This window comes from Capra hircus, chromosome 5 (genome assembly GCF_001704415.2).
Source record: "Capra hircus breed San Clemente chromosome 5, ASM170441v1, whole genome shotgun sequence".
Lineage (NCBI taxonomy): Eukaryota > Metazoa > Chordata > Mammalia > Artiodactyla > Bovidae > Capra > Capra hircus.
This window is the reverse complement of record NC_030812.1, coordinates 47,943,960-47,969,387: the sequence shown is the minus strand read 5'-3', so window position 1 is coordinate 47,969,387 and position 25,428 is coordinate 47,943,960. Positions and strand designations below refer to the sequence as shown.

At 40.6% G+C, this 25,428-nt stretch overlaps 1 protein-coding gene across 1 annotated transcript in view; it reads left to right on the top strand.

Annotated features, from left to right (window-relative positions):
• LEMD3 (LEM domain containing 3) overlaps positions 6,804 to 25,428 on the top strand; it is a 71,437-nt gene continuing 52,812 nt past the window's right edge. Inside the window, exon 1 of the mRNA XM_018047981.1 lies at positions 6,804 to 8,358. Within this exon, the coding sequence (XP_017903470.1) occupies positions 6,834 to 8,358 (1,525 nt within the window). The 5' untranslated portion in view covers positions 6,804 to 6,833. The remainder of the gene's footprint in view (positions 8,359 to 25,428) is intronic.

Below are 25,428 nucleotides of genomic sequence, written 5' to 3'. Positions count from 1 at the left end.
CAAGAGAGTTCCAGAAAAACATCTATTTCTGCTTTATTGACTATGCCAAAGCCTTTCACTGTGTGGATCACAATAAACTATGGAAAATTCTGAAAGAGATGGGAATATCAGACCACCTGACCTGCCTCTTGAGAAATCTGTATGCAGGTCAGGAAGCAACAGTTAGAATTGGACATGGAACAACAGACTGGTTCCAAATAGGAAAAGGAGTACGTCAAGGCTGTATATTGTCACCCTGCTTATTTAACTTCTATGCAGAGTACATCATGAGAAACCCTGGGCTGGAAGAAGCACAAGCTGGAATCAAGATTGCTGGGAGAAATATCAATAACCTCAGATATGCAGATGACACCATCCTTATGGCAGAAAGTGAAGAGGAGCTAAAAAGCCTCTTGATGAAAGTGAAAGAGGAGAGTGAAAAAGTTGGCTTAAAGCTCAACATTCAGAAAATGAAGATCATGGCATCTGGTCCCATCACTTCATGGGAAATAGATGGGGAAACAGTGGAAACAGTGTCAAACACTTGCTATGGCTGGGACATAAATTTGAGTCTGAACTTCCTAGCTGTCATCTCAAAGAAGGAAACAATGGCAAGTCAGCAAACCAATAAGCTTCCCTGCTGGGTCAGTGGTAAATAATCTGCCTGACAATTCAGGAAAGTGGCTTTGATCTCTGGGTCAGGAAGATTCCCTGGAGAAGGAAATGGCAATCTAATCCAGCATTTTTGCCTGGAAAATCCAAGGGACAGAGGAGCCTGGCAGGCAACAGTCCACGGAGTTGCAAAAGAGTCAGACATGACTCAGTGACTAAACAACAGCAACAACAATAGCAGACAAATAGTGTCCACACACAAAGTGAAAAAGAAATTCATAGTTTTCCAATTCCTCAAAAAGTGAAACATATAATTACCATATGAAATGAAATTCTTAGGTACATACCCAAAATAACTGAAAAGAGGTATTCAAGCAGATAGTTAATATTGATGGCAGTAGTAGTCACAATAACCAACAAGTAGAAACAACCCAAATTTCTATCAATGGATGACAGATAAATAAAATGTGGTATATCCATTTTACTATTCAGCCATAAAAGGAAATGAAGTGTTGGATACATGTGACATCTTGGTGAATCTCAAAATGCTAAATGAAAAGAGTCAGATGCAAAATGTCACATTATTGTATGAGTCCATTTATATGAAATATCCAGAGGAGTTAAATCCATAGAGACAGGAAGAAGATTAGGTCGTGAGGGAGCTGAAGAAGGGAAGAATAGGGAATGCCTGCATAATGGGTATGGGGTCTCCTTTGGGAGTGTTGAAAATTTTTTGGAACTAGATAGAGGTGATGACTGCACAACTTTGTAAATGTATGAATTGCCACCAACTGTATACTTTTACATGGTCAATTTTATGTTACATGAGTTTCACTTCAATAAAATAACAATAATAAATAAATAAAGCAAAATCCAAAACTGAAACAAATGAGTTGTCTGGAACAACTGATAATATTGAGGTCAGAAAGGACACTTTCTAAGGAAATAAACCCTTTGCAATATCACTGAACATAATGTGTCATCATTCTTTGGAAGGTCCTTCAATATAGGCTAATGTCATGATTATTAATGGAAATACAGCAAAATGTATATTCCTGGGAACCAGGGGGAGTATGGTGTTAGTAATGTGGCTCAAGCTACACTGGTCTCTGACAAGCAGGCTTAAGGCATATTAAAACATATTAAACATATTAAAATACTAAAAATACATAGAGGAAGAGATAGATTATCTATTCTTCTGTAATACTTCATAAATTTTCCTTTAGTCAAAATTTTGAAAGCTCTAGCAGGAGTGAGTTTGAGACTGCACTCCCTGTAGAGTATGTGGGTACAATTTGCTAATTTAGAGCCTGTGCTAAGTTAGCCAATCTGGAAGCAAGAGTAAGAACCATTGGTAAATGAGGAGAATGTTGGAAGTGAGTAGCGACAGTGCTGAGCCAGTGAAGGTTCTCCTGAGAAATATTATATCTGCTCAAACAAAGGGTAATTATAACCCCACAGTAGTTCCACGTAATAAATCATGCCCTCAATATCTTGAAGGAGGAAAGGTTTCTAATAGAGGCCATGGGACTATGTATATAAAAACTCTTTGTAAAGTATAAAGTTTATACCAATCATAGTTTTCATTTTTATGAATATCTGGCTATAATACCTAACAAACAAACAACACATTTGAATAGCATTTTTGTATACAATATTCATTAATTAGTCTTAACAAATACTTATCGAATATTATTTGTGTACCCAAGAAGGATAGACTATATTATCAACATTTTAGAAAATAATTGAGGTTCTGAGAATCTGAGATTTCCTTAAGTCACATAACTTGGAGACTCCAGACCTTTGGTTCCTAGATCATTCCAAACTTTCTGCCCCAAGGGCTGAAATGACTAAGCGCTATGGTTGCCAAATTCCTTCGTCTTCCTTAAGCACTAAATGTGATTATTTAACACCCTGGGCAAAGATTCATCATTTCTATTTCTGTCTGTGCAGTGGTTCGGTTCAGTTCAATTCAGTCGCTCAATGCTGTCCGATTCTTTGCAACCCCATGGACTGCAGCATGCTAGGCCTACCTGTCCATCGCCAACTCCCGGAGTTCACTCAAATTCATGCCCATTGAGTCGGTGATGCCATCCAGCCATCTCATCCTCTGCGTCCCCTTCTCCTTGTGCCTTCAATCTTCCCCAGCATCAGGGTCTTTTCAAATGAGTCAGTTCTTCGCATCAGGTGGCCAAAGTATTGGGCTTTCAGCTTCAGCAGCAGTCCTTCCAATGAATATTCAGGACTAATTTCCTTTAGGATGGACTGGTTGGATCTCCTTGCAGTCCAAGGGACTTTCAACAGTCTTCTCCAACACAACAGTTGAAAAGCATCAGTTCTTCCGCCCTCAGCTTTCTTAATGGTCCAACGCTCACATCCATACACGACTACTGGAAAAACCATAGCTTTGGCTAGACAGATCTTTGTTGGCAAAGTAATGTCTCTGCTATTCAATATGCTGTCTAGGTTGGTCATAACTTTTCTTCCAAGGAGCAAGTGTCTTTTAATTTCATGGCTGCAGTCACCACCTGCAGTGATTTTGGAGCCCCCCAAAATAAAGTCTGTCACTGCTTCCACTGTTTCCCCATCTATTTTCCATGAAGTGATGAGACCAGATGCCATGATCTTAGTTTTCAGAATGTTGAGTTTTAAGCCAGCTTTTTCGCTCTTCTCTTTCACTTTCATCACGAGGCTCTTTAGTTCTTCTTTGCTTTCTGTCATAAGTGTGGTGTCATGTGCATATCTGAGGTTATTGATATCTCTCCCAGCAATCCTGATTCCAGCTTGTGCTTCATTCACCCCAGCTTTTCTCATGATGTACTTTGCATGTAAGTTAAATAAGCAGGGTGACAATATACAGCCTTGACGTACTCCTTTCCCAATTTGGAACCAGTCTGTTGTTCCATGTCCAGTTCTAACTGTTGCTTCCTGACCTGCATACAGATTTCTCAAGAAGAAGGTCAAGTGGTCTGGTATTCCCATCTCTTTCGGAATTTTCCATAGTTTATTGTGATCCACACAGTCAAAGGCTTTGGCATAGTCAATAAAGCAGAAATAGATGTTTTCCTGGAACTCTCTTGCTTTTTCAATGATCCAGTGGATGCTGGCAATTTGATCTCTGGTTCCTCTGCCTTTTCTAAATCCAGCTTGAACACCTGGAAGTTCACGGTTAAGTACTATTGAACCTGGCTTAGAGAATTTTGAGCACTACTTTACTAGCGTGTGAGATGACTGCAATTGTGCAGTAGTTTGAGCATTCTTTGGCATTGCCTTTCTTTGGGATTGGAATGAAAACTGACCTTTTCCAGTCCTGTGGCCACTGAGTTTTCCAAATTTGCTGGCAAATTGAGAGTGCAGCACTTTCATAGCATCATCTTTTAGGATTTGAAATAGCTCAACCAGAATTCCATCACCTGCACTAGCTTTGTTCATAGAGATGCTTCCTAAGGCCCACTTGACTTTGCATTCCAGGATGCCTGGCTCTGGGTTGGTAATCACACCATCATGATTATCTGGGTTATGAAGATCTTTTTTGATTAGTTCTTCTGTGTATGCTTGCCACCTCTTCTTAATATCTTCTGTTTCTGTTAGGTCCATGCCATTTCTGTCCTTTATTGTGCCTATCTTTGGTTGAAATGTTCCCTCGGTGTCTCTGATTTTCTTGAAGAGATCTCTAATCTTTCCCATTTTATTGTTTTCTTCTATTTCTTTGCATTGATTGCTAAGGAAGGCTTTCTTATCTCTCCTTGCTATTCCTTGGAACTCTGCATACAGATGGGTATATCTTTCCTTTTCTCCTTTGTCTTTTGCTTCTCTTATATTCACAGCTATTTCTAAAGCCTCCTCAGACAACCATTTTGGCTTTTGGCATTTCTTTTCCTTGAGGATGGTCTTGATCCTTGCCTCTTGTACAATGTCATGAACCTCCATCCATAGTTCTTTAGGTACTCTGTCTATCAGGTCTAATCCCTTGAAACTATGTGTCACTTCCACTGTATAATCGTAAGGGATTTGATTTAGGTCATACCGAGTGGTCTAGTGGTTTTCCCTACTTTCTTCAGTTTAAGTCTGAATTTGGCAATAAGGAGTTCATTATATGTGCTACAGTCAGCTCCTGGTCTTATTTTGGCTGACTGTATAGAACTTTTCCATCTTTAGCTTCAAAGAATATAATCAACCTGATTTTGATATTGACCATCTGGTGATGGTATTTTCTTTAGTTGCTGTTGCACGGAGTTCTCTCTCAGAATCCATGCTTACCAAATACACACACAGTGCTTGGCTGTACATTATTGGCTAACATATGAGTGTACCTTGTGTGTTAGGTGTGGTGCTAAGAATTACACAGACATACTTTCATTTAATCCTTAAAATAGCTTTCTGAGGAAGGTTTATCATCTCTTTTTTTATAATATAGAAATTATGACTCAGAAAGATTAAATAATTTGACCAAAGCCACAGGCAGAAACATATATAAATAGTCTGACAATCATTGTAGGAGAATATTAAAGATTCCTGAAAATCCGAGGCTAATTTCTGTGATTCCTACCTGAAGAGCCAGTAGGGTGTGAAACAAATGTTGAAAGTTCGTGACAGAACTGGGTCTATATCTAGTTTTGCTTAACTTCAGACTCACAGCTTAACCACTCTGCTATTCTGAGACACAGGTCTAGTATGTTTGTAATCATTTGATTCCCCACCCAGACAATTATGCTAATAAATTTTGGGTCATTATCATCATAAGTGGCTAAACTTTTTTATGTCAAATCCTCTTTAAAATACTTAACAGTCATAGAATTCAGGAACATTTATGGATTTTAAAGTCCTCTGATGAATGACTAGGAAGTGCCTGTCCATGTGAGAGTATTTTTGAGGAGATGGCAAAAGTAAAAAATTCAGATTACTATTCAGAGTATTATTCTGCTGCTGGATTCAGGATGTCAAAAAACTAGTATGTATGCTTTTGACTAACATATTTTCCTGTTCAGATGTGTATAATGTAAGAGGGCAAAATAATTCATTTGATGAAGACATCGTGATATGTCAGATACTGTGGTAGATGCTGCCACATAGCTGCTAGGGTTTGAGTATTCAAGAAGTGTCAATCTGCCAGGGTTAGAGGAAAAGGTAAATGTTCTTTACCAAACAGGGCAAATCTCATCTCTCTGAGAATCATTTCCTGTTCTGTAAATGAGGGGGTTGGATCTCCAGGTCTTAATTGATTCTGTTTTTTGACTGTATGGTTTCTTCTCTTCTATCACTACTCTCATGTGAAAATATTCTTCTCACACTGTCTTAGCTTTGCAATGCATTAGTTTGACAAACGTCTACTGAATTTCTACTGTCAGGCACTAACGGGGTGAATGAAGCAAGGTTCCTCCGCTCATAAAGCCTACAGTTCAAAAGCATAAGAATAAATAAATAGGAAGACAAGTGCATAAAAATAATCATTAATAATAAACAAGTAAGTATAGGTTGGAAAGGTTCCAGGAAGAAAATAAGCAAGATGGCACGTTTTTGTTTCTTCAGGCATATGATTGGCTCTTTCAATTCCCCAAATGACGACCTATCAAGGTTATCAGATTTTAAAAGGAAAAAAATGATGATACCTTACAACTAACTCAGGAATCAATAAGCATTACTCTTGAAGAAAATTGTATTGGGGCTGGTTTACTCTGTATCTTTTCCTTGAAACATTAGAGGAGCGGCTTCTCAAAATGAGCTTCGAGACAAACTTTTTTTTTTTTTTTCGTGAGTCAAGCGGAAAGACAAAGTGAAAAGAGAGAACCAGGGCTCAGGAAAATTTGCCAATCACCTGGCCATCAAGATTTCTTTAAGTCTCTAGGTTCCCCTTGGAAGCGGGAATCTGGATGAAAAGAAAATTAACGCCAAAAACTTCAAGGCAGATTTCAATTATTACTGCCCGGTGGCAGGAACCTGGAAAGAAGAGGTCAAGGTGTGGCTTGGCAAGAGGCAACTCCCAGGAAAGGCGCTGAGACGGGCAGGGCGGAGAACAGACGGAGAAGGAGACACCCCGAGATGAAAGCGCAGAAAAACTTTCGGCCGCTGAAGCCGCGCGCGGCTCAGGTGGCCCTTTCCCGCTCAGGTGAGCTCCTCCCGTGCCTCCCATTGGCCAAGGCGCCCGTGGCGCTGGGAGGGCGACGCAGCCCGGTCTAGTTCAGGGTCTAGGGCGGCGCGTCACTTCCGGTAGCGCGGAGCTTGTAAAACACCCTGGAGAGAAAATGGCGGCGGCAGCGGCTTCGGCGCCTCAGCAGCTCTCGGATGAGGAGCTTTTCTCTCAGCTCCGCCGTTACGGCCTATCTCCTGGCCCAGTGACGGAGAGCACCCGCCCGGTCTACCTCAAGAAGCTGAAGAAGCTTCGAGAGGAAGAGCAGCAGCAGCACCGGTCCGGGGGCCGCGGCACCAAGACGCGGAACAGTAATAACAATAACACGGCAGCCGCCACGGTCGCCGCCGCCGGACCAGCGGCGGCGGCCGTGGGGATGGGGGTCCGGCCGGTCTCCGGTGACCTCTCCTACTTACGGACTCCTGGGGGCCTGGGCCGGGTTTCGGCTTCGGGCCCGGAGACCCCCTTGGGAGGGCCTGGGGGCGCCTCGGCCACCCTCACGGCTGGCAGCAAAGTACTGCTGGGCTTCAGCTCGGACGAGTCGGACGTGGAGGCCAGTCCCCGGGACCAGGCCGGCGGCGGCGGCGGGAGGAAAGACCGGGCTCCGCTCCAGTATCGCGGGCTCAAACCGCCGGCGGCGCCCCTGGCCGCCAGCGAGGTGACTAACAGCAACTCGGCCGAGCGGAGGAAGCCCCACTCGTGGTGGGGGGCCAGAAGGCCGGCGGCCCCCGAGCTGCAGAGCCCGTCGGGGAGAGATGGGGCGGCGGACGACGAGGAGCAGGAGGGGGAAGACGGCGAGGACAGGGACCCGGAGGCCGAGGAGCCGCTGTGGTCCGGCCGGACAGTGAATGGCAGCCGGCTTCTGCCCTACAGCTGCCGGGAAAACTATTCGGACTCGGAGGAAGAGGAGGACGACGACGTGGCCTCCAGCAGACAGGTATTGAAGGACGACACCCTTTCTCGGCATCGGCCCAGGCGGGGCCACAGTAAGCCTCTCTCGCCGCTGCCTGCGAAATCGGCCGTCGGCCGGCTGGAGACCTCAGTTCAGGGAGGGGGAGGCATCGCGATGAATGACAGGGCGGCGGCCGCCGGGAGTCTAGACAGGAGCCGAAACCTCGAGGAGTCGGCGGCGGCGGCGGAGCAGGGAGGAGGGTGTGATCCGCTGGACTCCAGCCCCATTCCTAGATACCGCGTTAACGCTAAGAAACTAACCCCTCTCCTGCCGCCGCCACTCGCGGACATGGACTCAACCCTGGATTCGTCCACAGGCTCCCTTCTTAAAACCAATAATCATATCGGCGGCGGGGCCTTCGGCGTGGACTCCCCCAGGATTTTTCCCAACAGCCTCCCTCCCAGCGCGGCGGTGGCCGCCTCGAGTTCACTCAGGATCAATCACTCCAATCATACAGGCTCCAATCATACCTACCTGAAGAACACATACAACAAACCGAAGCTTTCCGAACCCGAGGAGGAACTTCTCCAACAATTTAAACGGGAGGAGGTGTCCCCAACGGGGGGTTTCAGTGCCCACTATTTGTCCATGTTTCTCTTAACTGCTGCCTGCCTATTTTTCCTCATTTTGGGACTGACTTACCTAGGCATGAGAGGGACAGGAGTATCCGAGGATGGAGGACTCGGCAGTAAGTATTCAACCCCGTGGTGAAGGCAACAAAGGGAATGCTGATAGTGGTCGGCTCTAGCCACACTGGGCGTTTTACCCGAGGTGACTTCAACCTGCAAGCACATGGTTTAATAGTGCAACACAACACATTGAGGGCATTCGTGTCATCTTTCTTTAAGAAAGAATATGGTTATCGTGATAAGAATGATAACCCCGTGGCTGGTTTTAAGATTTTTCTGTATGATGTATTGGGGAATTCAAAACATCTTCTAAAAGAACAAAATATTATAAGCAAGCCTGTTAGTAGAGAGCATTTAAAATGTGTGACTTAAATTTTCTTTGGGCCCTAAGTAGTAACCGTATGTGGAGATGCCAGTCCAATTACTCAAAATTTGAAGTTATGTTGATGGTTCAGGCATCATAAAGGCAGTGGGTTTTTTAAAAATTGAGTTGTTGTTCTAAAAGACAGTGTAAGATCTCTTGAAACTGTAGTTAAATTTTGTAATATTGCAGTGTTATATTTTGTAGTATTAAGTATATGTGTAGATATCTCTAATTTCTTTAAAGTGAATGAATGCAGAAAGTCAGAAGTCATGCTTCTAAACTGATTGATTTCCCAGCCCAGAGCAGCTCCACTTCCACCAGTGGAAAAAAGTAGTGGAATGGCAGTGCAGGGTTTTGCAGTCACCTTAGTTTGGATTGGTCTCTGGGCCCTGCCTTTTGCTTTGCTGAATGGCTGTGGGCAGTCTCGTTCACTCATTCATTAAGCCAGCATCATCTGTATTGAGCACTCAGGATACAGCAGTGGTAAGTCAAGGTGTCCCTGCCCTTCAACACAGGAAGAAAATGAATACTGATCACTTTATGTTCTATGAAGGATATAAGGATGGTGTAATTGGTGTACTCTACTATAGACAGGGCTCTAGTATAGAGGGCTTCCCTCATGGCTCAGTTGGTAAATCATCTGCCTGCAATGCAGGAGACCCAGGTATGATTCCTGGGTCGGAAAGATCCCTTGGAGAAACAAATGGCAACCCACTCCAGTATTCTTGCCTGGAGAATCCCATGGACAGAGGAGCCTGACAGGCTACAGTCTGCGGGATCGCAAGGGTCGGACACGACTTAGCGACTACACCACCACCACCACCACTGTAGACATGGTGATGGTGGGAACTTTGTGAAATGAGACCTGAAGCAGGACAAGACGACAGCCTCGTATTAGACAGGAGAGCATTCTGGGCAGAGGTTACAAGAGGAGGAGGAAAGGCCTTGAGTTGAGCAAGGGGGAGTGAGCTAGAGCGCGAGCTTCCCTGACATAATCTGTAAAGTGATGCTAATCTTGATTAGAATGATGCCTGGGAAGATTAAAAGAAAGTAAATTTAGTAAGATGTATTTTAGATGTAATTTAAAGAAATTAGAGATATCTACACATATACTTAATACTACAAAATGTAACATTTATAATATTTAGAAAGATGTACTGCTGAATAGGTAAGTTCTCAGTGTTAGGTCCTTCTCCCCTGTACCCCTGAAACTTTCTACCCTTTTCACTCAACATGAATTCACTGTCATGGTTTGTATTTATAAAATTGACTTAGAAATAGTCAAAAGATGCAGTTAGTAGACTTAAAGAGTGTACTGAAAATAGTATAAGCCTCTGTTTGGATATAGCCAATTCTAAGATAGTCAAATAATAGATTATGATAGTCCTTAACTATAGCGGGATTAGAAGAGGACTGAAATCCAGCACTCATGTTATGGTGCCCTGGGAGCAAGAGGGACACTATATGTATATAGTGTTCTACCCCACATATTACAGAGACAAGAAATAAAGTCTATTACCTAGAAGTTACACTAGTAAAATTCACATAAGTGACATTACCTATGATCAATACCTATCTGCATGCTTGTTTCTCCAATGGAACTGCTCTGTTCTGTGAACTGGCCCTTTTTTAAGAAATACAGGGTTTGCAAGTATTATTGCTGAATCTGCCCAGCAAACTCACAGAGGCAGATGGTGTCATCCTCACCTTATAGGTGAGGACAGTGAGACTCACAGAAGCTAAGAAATGTACCCGCAGTTAAACAGCTAGTGAGTGACAGGACTAAGATTTGGTTTCAGATTTTTTTTCAACTATTATGCCCATCCTACTTTGGGTATTATTTGTAGAGAGCTTTCTAAATTAGAGGATACTTTAATTAGAATTAAAATAATTGAATACTTGGTAGGACTTCATACAGAATTACTGTATGAAAGGTGCACAGTGCTCAACTAAGGTGACTTACACATCTTTCTTGTCACTGTTAAGATGAATGACTAATATTTTCTTAGGCACGAAAATTTTAAATGGACTCGAAAGGGATAGGATTGCTAGAGCTTAGGTAACCGCCAGTCACTTTCACCAGTGTGGAAGGAAGGAAATTATAAAGTAGTTTGCACTTTAATAAATGGTAAATGTAAGGTAGCCTGGGGGATGGAAAGAACAGTGGCTAAGAGACAGAGAATCCAGGTCTTAGGACTTGTCAAAATGACCTTAATCAAATTAACTTCTGAGCCTCGTTTTCTTATATATTAAATGGGAGAAACGGTTTCTGCTGTCTGTCACAGTTGTGAGGATCAAATGACATAGTTTGTAAACAAATGTAAAGTGATATTCAAAAGTTTGGACAGCAGTTGTATTCCTGGTAAACTACAGTATATATGTGAAGAGAAATGGTTGTCATTTTTTTATATTTACTAGAGTATTTCTTGCCTATTCAACATTTAATTTTTATTGAATTCTGTTAAATACATATTGTAGATATTGATATAGAAATTTGAGTCAAAATGTGATGAATCCTTAAATGTATTATATACCTGCTGCTGCTAAGTCACTTCAGTCGTGTCCGACTCTGTGTGACCCCATAGGCATCAGCCCACCAGACTCCCCTGCCTCTGAGATTCTTCAGGCAAGAACTCTGGAGTGGGTTGCCATTTCCTTCTCCAATGCATCAAAGTGAAAAGTGAAAGTGAAGTCACTCTCTTAGCGACCCCATGGACCGCAGCCTACCAGGCTCCTCCATCCATGGGATTTTCCAGGCAAGAGTACTGGAGTGGGGTGCCATTACTTGACCTACTGTATATCCTGGTAGAAAGAAAGTGCCTGTTAGTTCTTTTAGTGTGCACACTTAACGGTGAATAACTTCACTCCCTATATTTATGTATTCTGAATCCTTTGTCACAGTATAATGATTAGTCAGTGCTTAACTGTAGGTTTCGTTAGTCAACCAGTGTGCTTATGAAAATAGTTTACTTTGAGTAATAATTTCACCAGAAGATTGTAAGTTAAATGTGAGAGTAAGCTTTAGCGAGCTTTTATTAGTTATCTTTTAAATGTGTAACACATTGTAGATTAGCCCTTTAAATAGTTTCTAATCATTTGATCTTTAAAAACTTCTTATCAGTACCCTAGTTTTAGTAATTAAGGTACTATGAGTCTCTGCTTTCTCATCTGTAAAATTCGGGGGTTGCCTTAGATAATGTTTATGTTCTTTCCAGCTCTAAGTTTTAAGATTCTGATTTTGAACTGCCTTACCAAAACAACTCAAGGACCAGCTTGAAGTCGCATTAGATCATGACAACCCACCAAAAGAAAATAGAAAGGCAGAATAGATTTACTTTCTTAGGCTCATACGATCATTATTTTAAAGTTGTTTTTCAGTTACAAGAGACATGATTTTGTTAGAAAATTTGAACTGAGATCTATGAAGCAAAAAATGAATCAGTATTGTATGCCTCACTCCCTAGTCTCACACTCAACCGTGGCATAAGTTCAAATAATATATTCGAACTTTCTTAATGCTTTGCATGTAAATATCAATGTATGCATACATATGTACATGAGTGTGTGCACACAGACATTTTCATTGAACAGTAGAGTGCCTATTATGTGCCAAGCAATATTTTAAGCTGCAAGGATATGTGGAGAACAAGGCAGATGAAATCTCTCCTCTCATAGAGTTTACATTCTAGGGGAGCTGGGGAGATGGACACATAAACAAATGATAGTTTCAGTTAGTGATGGTTGCTAACATGAGAGTAATGATAGTAACTTGAAGGCCATAAAAGTGACATCAGACTATACATATTCTTCAGCTTATTTTTTCATTTAATATTGTATCATGGTTAACTTTCCTTATATTAAGCTTAAGTACAAAGCCATAATTTAAAAATCTCACACTTCACTGGTCCCTTCCTTTGCTGCTGCTTGGTCACCAAATTGTGTCCATCTCTTGTCACCCCATGAACTGTAGCCCGCTAGGCTTTTCTGTCCTTGGGATTTCTCAGGCAAGAAGACAGTGGGTTGCCATTTCCTTTTCCATCTAATCATATAAAAATGCTAAAATCTCTGCCATCCTGAAAATGCTCTTTAACCTTGTTCTCTAGCTCTTACTCCTTCTCAGCCAAGATTAATGTCTCTTTCCTCCCCTTTCCTCTTTCACATTTACTCAGCCCCCATTTAGTTTAGCTTTTTTTTTTTGCTTCACACCCTTTTCAGCATTTATTATTTATAAACTTAAAAAAATTATTTATATATTTTTGACTGTGATAGGTCTTTGTTGTTATGGCATCTTCTAGTTGCAGCGATCAGGGGTTACTCATTGCAGTGGCTTCTCTTTGGAGCACTGTTTCTAGGGCGTATGGGCCTCAGTGGTTGCAGCGCACAGGCTCAGTAATTGCATCTCGTGGGCTTAATTGCTCTGTTTGTGGAATCCTCCCAGACCAAAGATCGAACCTGTGTCCCCTGCGACCGCAGACTGATTCTCATTCTCTGTGCCACAAAGAAGTCCTAGGTTAGCTTTCTTTACCATCCATTACCTCTGTAACCTCACTGTTTGTCCTCAGTTACTCAGTTGTCAAATCCAAGAGGTTTAAATATCACCTCTTTACATTCAATACATCGACAATTCACTTTTCATGAAACTCTCTCCTTTCCAAACTTCTGTATCACCACTCCTACTTTTCATTTATTTGTCTGCCTGTATTTTAAATATTGGTGGTCTTATTCTTTTGCAGTTTGTCTAACTAGTTTCTCCTGGCTGCTGCTGCTGCTAAGTCGCTTCAGTTGTGTCCGACTCTGTGCGACCCCATAGATGGCAGCCCACCAGGCTCCCCCGTCCCTGGGATTCTCCAGGCAAGAATACTGGAGTGGGTTGCCATTTCCTTCTCCAATGCATGAAAGTGAAAAGTGAAAGTGAAGTCACTCTCTTAGCGACCCCGTGGACTGCAGCCTACCAGGCTCCTCCGCCCACGAGATTTTCCAGGCAAGAGTACTGGAGTGGGAGGCCATTGCCTTCTCCCTTCTCCTGGCTAATACCTCCCAATTTTATATTTTTTGCCTTAGATTTCTCTCTCCTGAGTTTTTGACGTAATCATTTATTAGACAGTTTCTTCTGGATGTACCAGAAGTAACAACACCGTCTGTCCTTGTCAGCTTTCATTCTTTTACTTTGTTTCTCCTGCTTTGTTCCCTGTTTTAGTTAACATTTGCATTTAATAACATGGTTCATTTCCATCCACCCAGAACTTAAGCTAAAAATCTTAAATTTGCCTCAATTCCTTCCTTTCCTCCATCTTGCTTCCAAACTCAGAGCACAGTCTAACTTGTTCCCAAATCCTGAAGTTCTACCTCCTACATATCTTTTGAATCAGTCTCTTTCTCCTCATTCCCCACTGTCTTGCCTAACTGTTTTAGCAATTTCCTAATAGTTGTCTATGCTTCTGGAGTGTAGCTTTTCCAGTCAATTTTTCAGTGCCAGAGGATTATTTCTAAAAAAAAGTATATAATATTTCATTCATGCTTATAATTACTCAATGGCTTTCCCTTACTCATTAGATCAAATCTAAACTCCTTGGCTAAACTGTTCATGATCTAAGTATTCCTGCTTTTTCTTACTTCATTTCCTAATAGTCCCTCTTATCACACTTTACTTTCTGGAAAACTGGAATTTTCTGGAACACTACTTGGTGTTCACTGACTGTCATGAGGTTTTTGTGCCTTTGTGCATGTTATTCACTTCTTTGAGAAGGTTGTTTCTTAGTAACTGCTCTTCATTCTTAAAAGTCTCACCTCTGTCTACTCTTGACTCCCTATCCTCTTCACCCTGAAATTTGGCTCATCATTTGCTGCTCAAATAACATCTTTCGCATTCTTCATATCATTTATTTCAGCGATTATAACTGTGTATGCCCACTGTGCCACATAGATTACAGCTCCTTGAGGTAATGTTCCTACAGGAGGAATTGAGTACACTGGTAGAGACCACAGGCTTTTCACTCATTCTGTGTTTGAATCCCTCCTCTCTTGCTTGACCACAAGGTCATGAGCCTGGATGACTGAGAGAACAGTAATACCATTGACGGGGATTCAGTTCAGTTCAGTCGCTCAGTCGTGTCCGACTCTTTGCGACCCCATGAATTGCAGCACGCCAGGCCTCCCTGTCCATCACCAACTCCCGGAGTTCACTCAAACTCAACATCCATCGAGTCAGTGATGCCATCCAGCCATCTCATCCTCTGTCGTCCCCTTCTCCTCCTGCCCCCAATCCCTCCCAGCATCAGAGTCTTTTCCAGTGAGTCAACTCTTTGCATGAGGTGGCCAAGCATTGGAGTTTCAGCTTTAGCATCAGAACACCCAGGGCTGATCTCCTTTAGAATGGACTGGTTGGATCTCCTTGCAGTCCAAGGGACTCTCAAGAGTCTTCTCCAACACCACAGTTCAAAAGCATCAATTCTTTGGCGCTCAGCTTTCTTCACAGTCCAACTCTCACTTCCGTACGTGACCACTGGAAAAACCATAACCTTGACTAGATGGACCTTTGTTGGCAAAGTAATGTCTCTGCTTTTGAATATGCTATCTAGGTTGGTCATAACTTTCCTTCCAAGAAGTAAGCGTCTTTTAATTTCATGGCTGCACTCACCATCTGCAGTGATTTTGGAGCCCCCAAAAATAAAGTCAGCCACTGTTTCCACTGTTTCCCCATCTATTTCCCATGAAGTGATGGGACCAGATGCCATGATCTTCGTTTTCTGAATGTTGAGCTTTAAGCCAACTTTTTCACTCTCCACTTTCACTTTCATCAAGAGGCTTTTTAGTTCCTCTTTCTGCCATAAGGGTGGTGTCATCTGCATACCTGAGGTTATTGATATTTCTCGCGCCAGTCTTGATTCCAGCTTGTGCTTCTTCCAGCCCAGCGTTTCTCATGATGTAGTCTGTATATAAGTTAAATAAGCAGGGTGGCAATATACAGTCTTGATGGGGATTAGAGATGCTGAGGGACTTGGTTGGGGGAAGGTGGCATAGAGAAAATTAGTTTATTTGAAGCTTATTTTTTGAGTTATTCAAGTGGAAATAACCTGTATGCTATTGTAGTTACACAATTGGAATAAAAGTGAGAGAGTGGTACATAATATGAAAGTAAAGTGCTGTTTATTAAAGGAATAGATAGCTTTTTAATATTTGTTTCTTTTTTTTTAATGTGGGTTTTTCTTTTTCAAGACAAAATCAAGTGCTACAAAGGGTACCGTAGTTTTTTTAAATTATGTTTTTACTTTTTCAAGCAGTTTGACTAGCCGGAATATCTAAAACTTTGTATCTGTAATAAAATAGGTATAAAGAATTTTGAAAATTATTTGTTGCTCTCATTCTTGAAGAATGAAAGCTGAGTGAGCTTAAAGTTTTTAAAAGTTAACCACTTTGTAAGAAAAAAATTCTTAAACTTCCAAGAACATTCATGGGAAAACCAGGGGTTTGTATACCTCAGTTTGATGATTTGAGAAATTAAAATCTACTATATAAAATATCTTTTATCTGAAAATTATCTCTAGCATAATTTAAAATAAAAATCATCAGAAAACTTGTAAATTCCCTATGAATATATTCATGGAGTCTAGTTTGAAACACTGGCATAAATATCAGGGCTTGGGTCATTTAAAAAGAAACCTGGGTTTGAATTTGGGCCTTTCCTCTTGTTAGCTTTTTTATTGAAGGCAAGTTGCTGAACCACTTTAAACCTCAATTTTCTCACCTGTAAAACAGAGTTGTGAGAATTAAATGAAATAATGCCTGTAAAGTACTTGCCTCAGTACATGACACATAGTAATACTACTACTAATAATAATAGCAGCTAATCCTTATGTATGGGCTTCCCTGGTAGCTCAGATGGTAAAGCATCTGCCTACAATGCAGGAGACCCAGGTTTGATCCCTGGGTCTGGAAGAACCCCTGGAGAAGGAAATGGCAACCCACTCCAGTATTCTTGCCTGGAGAATCTCATGGATGGAGCAGCCTGGTGGGCTGCAGTCCATGGGGTCGCAAAGAGCTGGACACGACTGAGTGACTTCACCTCACTTCACTTCAATCCTTATGTAGCACTTTGTGCCAGACAATTATAATTGTTATGTAATCTTTATGAGGCAGGTATTTATCAGATTTTGTAGATAGGGAAACTGAGACACAGAAGTTACGTAATTTGCCTGGGGTCATGAGTACAGAGGCAATGTTTAGACCCAGATAGTGGCCCTTAACTGCTCTGCTAGATTGCCCTTTAATGTGTGTAAGTACATAAAGCCTCTGTATATGTCCTCTACTATTATTATTTATCTAGACAATTATCTGGAGAAGGCAATGGCACCCCACTCCAGTACTCTTGCCTGGAAAATCCCATGGATGGAGGAGCCTGAAAGGCTGCAGTCCATAGGGTCGCTGAGGGTCGGACACAACTGAGCGACTTCACTTTCACTTTTCACTTGCATGCATTGAAGAAGGAAATGGCAACCCACTCCAGTGTTCTTGCCTGGAGAATCCCAGGGACGGGGGGAGCCTGGTGGGCTGCCATCTGTGGGGTTACACAGAGTCAGACATAAGTGACTTAGCAGCAGACAGTTATCAAAGATGTGGATAGGTGAAGCAGCTTAATACATGAAATCCTAGAGTGCCAAGGGTAATCTGTGAAACAGCTTCCTTAGGACAACAAATTACAAATTTTTACTCACTTGACATTTAGGAATGGTGTGGAACCATTTATCCTTATTTAGATTTTAGATTAATCAATTCACTGATTTATGAGGAAGGCAGTCTGCTGTAATATAATACAAGTTACATAATATGTAAAACCATAAGGACTATGATACTATTTCTAATTCTTCAAAGATTGGCCTAGTCTCAAAAGGGGTGGGGAAAGTGGTCCTCTGATTTATATTACCACTTTAAAACTTATGCTTTCCATTGTTCATTTGCAACATGTAAAAGTCTTTTAAGTATAATACATTTGTTCTCTCATTTTTGCACCTTTTAAAAGAGCTTTGTATGTATTTTCCTATGGTTATAATTTATTTCAGTGGGAATGAAGCATTCTAAAATTTCCGGGATTTTAAAAAAATTAGATATTTTCATTATTTCTCAGTAGAGTTATGAAGTCTTAAAATAACTTCTCCTTACTGAGAAGTATTTTATTTAAGTGAAAGGAACCTCTGACCAGAGGTTATAACATCAGTGCAAAGAGATATTTATCTAGTTCATAAGAGTTTAAAACTGAAGTAATCTTTAAAATATATGGTAAGCAAGCAATAGTAGCTTCTTTATGAAAAGTATATTACTAATGGTATATCTTTATTCTTATCCTGTATTAATTTAGTATACATGCAAAATTGCTACTATTTAATTTGGGAACCAAATTAAATACTAATTGTATAAATTATTGTAACAGTTACTGTCTCATAGCTTTAGATTTTGACTTTCATACTCATAATTTATTTTTAACAGATGTTAAAGTGAACCGGTAGCAGTGTATTTGGATTTTGCTGTTTTAATAATGTATGTTTTAACCTGAATCTCACAAGTGGTAGTTTAAAAAACAAAACAAAACTTGATCTAATTAATAGTCTTCATTAACATCACTCTGAAAAATAATTTTTAAGAGGGAAGTGTTTAGGTTTTAGTTTTTATCGAACATTTTTATGGTTAGGTTTTACATGTTTTATTCTTTTGAAAATACATTTCTAAGGAATTACCTTTTTAAAAGGATTATAAAAATTTGTACTAACAGGTAATAATATCTGAAAATAAAGTAACAAGTCTATCATATAGAAACCATCATTATTACTTTTACAAGGTCTTAATTGTTTTTCTTTATTCTAGAGGTATAGATTTTAAGGAGGCTTCCCAGGTGGTTCAGTGGTAAAGAATCACCCTGCCAATACAGGAGATGCAGGAAGGCAAGTTCCATCTCTGGTTTCAGATAGAGGAAATGGCAACCCACTCCAGTATTCTTGCCTGGAAGATCCCATGGACAGAGGAGCCTGGTGGGCCACAGTCCATGGGGTCTTGAGGAGTTGGACATGACTGAGTGACTGAGCACACACATAGAGTTTAAAGTTATGCCATTTGTTTTGTCTTGGTAGCAGAGTTACTGCTCTGTGTCCATAGTTTTTTGCTTAAAATGTTTTTGCACAATGGCTTATGCATTCATTTTTATGGCTGTATTGATATCAAATGGCAAGCTAATATTTAGAAATAAGGCTTGGGTGCAAAACTCTCCAAGTTAGTGATAAGTGATGAAGAATGTACCAACAAAATTGCTCCCCTGTCTTGAATATACATGAATGGGGAAAAAATCCTTCAGGGGCAATGGGCATTTTAACACATGGAACATCTATTTTATTTTGCAGTTTGAGACCTCTTTTACATGTATATATGTACAAAAGGAATTTGCTAATTGTTGCTAATTCCTAAAAACACTTTGTACTTATAAAGGAAACTTTTGCTCTGTAGGAATTCACCTACGTATAATTTTTTAAATTTACATAAAAAGAGAGTAATTGAAATTAACTGGCAGAGGGAAATCTATAGACTGTGTGTTTCTTCTAGTCCCTGGGGTGTGGCCTAGAACCTTGATCAGCCTTACTAATGACTTCCTAGATTAAGGATACCTATTAAAGTGGAAGTGGAGTCGCTCAGTCGTGTCCGACCCTTTGTGACCCCATGGACTGTAGCCTACCAAGCTCCTCTGTCCATGGGGTTTTCCAGGCAATAGTACTGGAGTGGGCTGCCATTTCCTTCTCCAGGGGATCTTCCCGACCCAGGGATCGAGCCTGGGTCTCCCGCATGGTAGACAGACGCTTTACCGTCTGAGCCATACCTATTAAGGTATCACAAATGCTTGCTGTCTTGAATTAGTTCACTTGAAGAAACATTGTTTCTCCTAGTCATTCATCCATTTACTCACTCATAAATTATTTATTGGACACCTCCAACCAGTCCATTCTGAAGGAGATCAGCCCTGGGATTTCTTTGGAAGGAATGATGCTGGAGCTGAAACTCCAGTACTTTGGCCACCTCATGCGAAGAGTTGACTCATTGGAAAAGACTCTGATGCTGGGAGGGATTGGGGGCAGGAGGAGAAGGGGACGACAGAGGATGAGATGGCATCACTGACTTGATGGATGTGAGTCTGAGTGAACTCCGGGAGTTGGTGATGAGCAGGGAGGCCAGGCGAGCTGCGATTCATGGAGTCGCAAAGAGTCAGGCACGACTGAGCAACTGAACTGAACAGATGTGATTCTAGAAGATGAATATACACTTTCTAGAACTGTAGGAGTGATACATTTTCCCAACACACCACCTTCCTCTCCCCTTGCTTTCTCTTCCTTCTCCTAAATTTATGTACTAGCTAGCCTTCAGAATTAAAATTTCATTACTGTGCATCATTGTTTCAGATTTGTATATTGTAACTTGGGAAAGGTGACTTTAAAAGTTAGTTTTTGCAAATATGAATACTCCCTGTGATAAAGTTTACCACAAAAGAAATAGTTTCATTTCTTACAGGACTTTAGAAGTAATAAAGTGTATAGCTGGTAAGGCCTGGTGCTCTGTGATGACCTGGAGGGGTGGGATGGGGGAGTGGGAGGGAGGATCAAGAAGGAGGGGATATGTGTATAGTTAGGGCTGGTTCACGTTTTTTTATGCAGCGGAAACAATGTCGTAAAGTGATTATCTTCCAATTAAAAATTAAAAAATGTTAAAAGTAAAAAAGAGATAAGAATGAATTTATCCAAAATGAAAGTTATCAACTTGAAACGTTTATGATTGTGGTTCAAGATGTTCTAGAAGTATTCTTACAACAAAAGTCTTGTCTTGTTTTTTTTTAAATGTCATCTTTAAATCTCCCTTCTTTTGGATTGTAAAACCTTAAATGATAAAAGCGTTTACTAAGAACTTTCTGTATTCGAGCAGTTTATCTTAATTTACATGAAGGGAGCTGTTAATGTTTATCTCCATGGGGAAACTGAAATACAGAGGGAAAATGGCTAGGTTTGCCTTGTGTTAAGATCCCACCACCATTAAGTTTTCAGGCCAGCATTTGAACCCATGATCTGACTTAAGAGTCCACAATCTTAGCCACTGGGAAGCAGTAGATTTTCTTAATGTATCTTTTCTCACCTAATAACTTTATTGGAGCAGGTAGGTCACTCGTAACCTCTGGGCCTTGATTTTTGCATCTGTCAAATGAGGGGATAGTAAAATCAACTTTACTTGCAGCCATGACTTCTGTAGGGCACCTACGTGATGTTTGTGGAAATGCTTTCTAGAAATTAGAAGTGATGTATAGCTATGTTATCTTTTATTTTTTTAATTGGAGGATAATTGCTTTATGGTGTTGTATTGGTTTCCTCCATATAACAACGCAAATCAGTCATAACTCTGTGTGTGTACGTGTGTATCTCAAGAGAGATTTTGAGCCCTCATCCCACCCCTCGAGATTGTCACAGAGTGCCAGGCTGGGCTTCCTGTGTTATATAGCAGCATCCTGCTAGCCATCGATTTTACACCTGGCAGTCTATATATGTCAACCCTACTTTCTTAATCTGCCCCACCCTGTCCTGTTATTTTTAATGTCATAAGTTAGCATTTCCCAACAATAGTATTTTAAGCAGCATGTGTTCAGCACTATGACATGTCCTGCTACTGCTAAGTCACTTCAGTGTGTCCGGCTCTGTGACCCCATAGACAGCAGCCCACCAGGCTCCGCCATCCCTGGGATTCTCCAGGCAAGAACACTGGAGGGGGTTGCCATTTCCTTCTGCAACGCATGGAAGTGAAAAGTGAAAGTGAAGTCGCTCAGTTGTGTCCAACGCTTAACGACCCCATGGACTGCAACCCACCAGGCTCCTCCATCCATGGGATTTTCCAGGCAAGAGTACTGGAGTGGGGTGCCATTGCCTTCTCCCATTATGATGTTAATAAGTAAAAGAGTTGGTTAAATTTATAGCTCCTATCAGAATTTTTTAAAGCTGTCTCTCAAACTGTCCGAGTAGATAAAAGGAGTCATCTTTTTATATTACCTAATTAGTGCCTTGTTTCTGGGTGCTGAAAAAGAATTTTCTTATATTTGTTGTTGTTTGGTCTCCAAGTCGTGTCCGACTCTTTTCAACTCCATGAACTGCAGCACGCCAGGCTTCACTGTCCTTCACTGTCTCCCAAAGTTTGCTCACACTTATGTCCATTGAGTCATTGATGCCATCCAACCATCTCATTCTGTCGCCCTCTTCTCCTTTTGCCTTCAGTCTTTCCAAACATCAGGGTCTTTTCCATTTGATCTCCTTGCTGTACAGGGACTCTCATGAGCCTTCTCCAACACCACAGTTTGAAAGCATCAACTCTCCGATCCATAAATGACTACTGGAAAAACCATAGCTTTGAATATATGTACCTTTTTTGGCAAAGTGACTTCTCTGCTTTTTAATATGCCGTCTAGGTTGGTCATAGATTTTCTTCCAAGGAACAAGCATCTTTTGTGGCCTCAGTCAAGTGTCCGCAGTGATTTTGGAGCCCAAGAAAATTAAATCTTTCACTGTTTCCACTTTTTCCCCATCTATTTGCCATGAAGTGATTGGACTGGATGCCATGATCTTGCTTTTTGAATGTTGAGTTTTAAGCCAGCTTTTTACTCTCCTTTTTCATCCTCATCAAGAGGCTCTTTAGTTCCTTTTGGCTTTCTGCCACCATCAGGGAAGCCCCTTCTTATCTTTACAGTTATATTAATTTAATAGGTTATGAAACGGTTTGAAACTAGATTTTAGTCTCCTTGACCGTTAGAAGTTAGATTTGCTGATACGAAAGATGGGGTACATTGCTTTAATCCGAAACATAGTAGTGAATTTGAAACAGAAAAACATCTCTTAGAAATATAGATGGGTCTTAGAGTCAGCTTCTGTTAACATTATCTGAAGAACAGACAGTACTTGCAGCTGGTAGAGAAGAATGGCCTGTCACATGCTGTTCTTCATCTAGTTTGTAAGATAGGATACCATGAGTACTGTTACTGCTAAAGTGGGAAGATGAGGTGTGCCCCTATGAATAGGCAGTAGATTGAACAGGGAGTAATCAAGAGATTGGGGGATAAACTATCATGCTGATTTAATAAGGAATTAAAGGAATTTAAAGTGCATTAGGATCTTTAGTCTCCTAGTTAGTTCATATATAAAACATAATGAAATTTTCATCCCGTTTTGCATTTGAAATTGTATCAGAGATATGGTTTTAGACCAGAACTGTCTCATAAAATCGTAGTATAAGTCATTATGTAATTTTAAGCCATATGTAATTTTAGTTTTTCTAGTAGCAACATTAAGATGTAAGGCAGGTTTACTTAATCTGGTAATCTAGAATATTATCATTTCAATATAATCAGTTTAAAAACTATTGAGATATTTTGCATTCTTTCTGTATAAGAATGTATGGTACCAAGAGCCGATTTTATACTCACAGACTGTCTCAGTTCAGACTAGCTAAATTTCAAGTGGTCAGTGGCACAGGTGGCTAGTGGCTACTCTGTAGAATAGCACAGGTCTAGACCGCCCTGAGGTATGGAGTTATATTGTTAGTTTAATAAGATCTAACAACTGCTGATTTTTGAATCTTACAGTGTGCCTTGCATTGTGTTCTCTATAATATTTTCACTTAATCTTTATAATAACTTCATGATGTAGCTTTTGCTGTCTCATTTTGTAAGTACGATGAGGTATAAGATGTTAATTTAAAGTCTAAGGTCAAACAGGTAGGACAGCAGATTTAAAACCAAGTCTGACCCTAAAATCCTTGTCCTTTTCACTGTATTGCACTGTTGTAAAGCATAGTCACTTGCCTGAGGCAGGTTGGTGAATGAGATTCAGTTCTTCCACTGCTCAGTCATTTTTGATTCACTGCAGTGACTTGATTTAATTAATCCTTATTTTAAAGTATAAATACAGATCATTTTAGTTTAACCTAAAATGAAAGAGGTATCCCCTAAATTCTTCCTTATATTTCTTATGGGGAATATTCTTTATATTCTTTTCACCATTTCCTGTTGTAAGCTGCTTTGTATAGCTCTTCAAACTAGACATGTAGGAGGGAAAAATGACATTTTGATTCTGGCACCTGACTGTTTTGGGAGATAAGGAAAAAGTCAGCTACTATTGAGAAAAATGAAAATAGAAATAACTAATAAAACTTTCGTTGTGGTAAAAAAAATTTATAGGTTTTAGTACTTTGAGAAAGATTTCAGTCAGTCAGTTCAGTCATTCAGTTGTGTCCAACTCTTTGCGATCCCATGGACTGCAGCACGCCAGGCTTTCCTGTCCATCAGCAACTCCCGAAGCTTGCTCTAACTCATGTCCATCGAGTCGGTGATGCCATCCAGCCATCTCATCCTGTGTTGTCCCTTCTTCTACCGCCTTCAATCCATCAGAGTCTTTTCCAATGAGTCAGTTCTTCACATCAGATGGCCAAAGTATTGGAGTTTCAGCTTCACCATCAGTCCTTCCAGTGAACACCCAAGACTGATCTCCTTTAGAATGGACTGGTTGGATATCCGTGCAGTCCAAGGGACTCTCAAGAGTCTTCTCCAACACCACAGTTCAAAAGCACCAATTCTTTAGCACTCAGCTTTCTTTATGGTCCAACTCTCATATCTGTACATAACTACTGGAAAAACCATAGCTTTGACTAGATGGACCTTTATTGGCAAAGTAATGTCTCTGCTTTTTAGTATGCTGTCTAGGTTTTTCATAACTTTTCTTCCAGGGAGGAAGCATCTTTTAATTTCATGGCTGCAGTCACCATCTTCAGTGATTTTGGAGCCCAAGAAAATAAAGTTTGTCACCGTTTCCATTATTTCCCCACCTACTTGCCATGAAGTGATGGGACCAGATGCCATGATCTTAGTTTTTTGAATATTGAGTTTTAAGCCAGCTTTTTCCACACTCCTCTTTCACTTTCATCAAGAGCCTCTTTAGTTCTTCTTTGCTTTCTGCCATAAGGGTGGTGTCATCTGCATATCCGAGGTTATTGATATTTCTCCCAGTAATGTTGATTCCAGCTTGTGCTTCATCCAGCCTGGCATTTCATGTGATGCTCTCTGCATAGAAGTTAAATAAGCAGGGTGACAGAATACAACCTTGATGTACTCCTTTCCCAGTTTGGAGCCAGTCTGCTGTTCCATATCTGTTCTAACTATTGCTTCTTGACCTTAGAGTAAACTGAACTTGACCTTAAACTAAACTGAGAAAGATTAGGGGTGGTCGTATTCATCATGCTCTTTGATTTATAAAACATCTCAGTTCTTTTGCATGGTGTTATTTTATGGTGAATTTACACTTAACATTTAATGAATTTGAATACCTAATGTTTGCTCATAAAGGCAAGTTGTTTGCTTCTAAAAGGAAAAATCAACGGTCTGATTTATGAATGGTTGTCTTCCAGATCATGTGTAAAATAGTTGTTTAAACTTGAAACATGTCTAACTGTACTGTTTTAAGTTCCCAGGCTAGCCCATGGAAAGTTATTTAAAACCATATCATTTTACGAAACTAATTCGAAAAGATACATGCACTCCAGGGTTCATAGCAGCTTTATTTACAGTTGCCGGGATATGCAGCTTAAGTGTCCATGACAGATGAGTGGATAAAGATGTGTGTATACACAGATGTGCACGCATACACAATGGAATACTACTAAGGCATAAAAAGGAACAAAGTTTTGCTTTTTGCAACAACATGAATGGACTTGG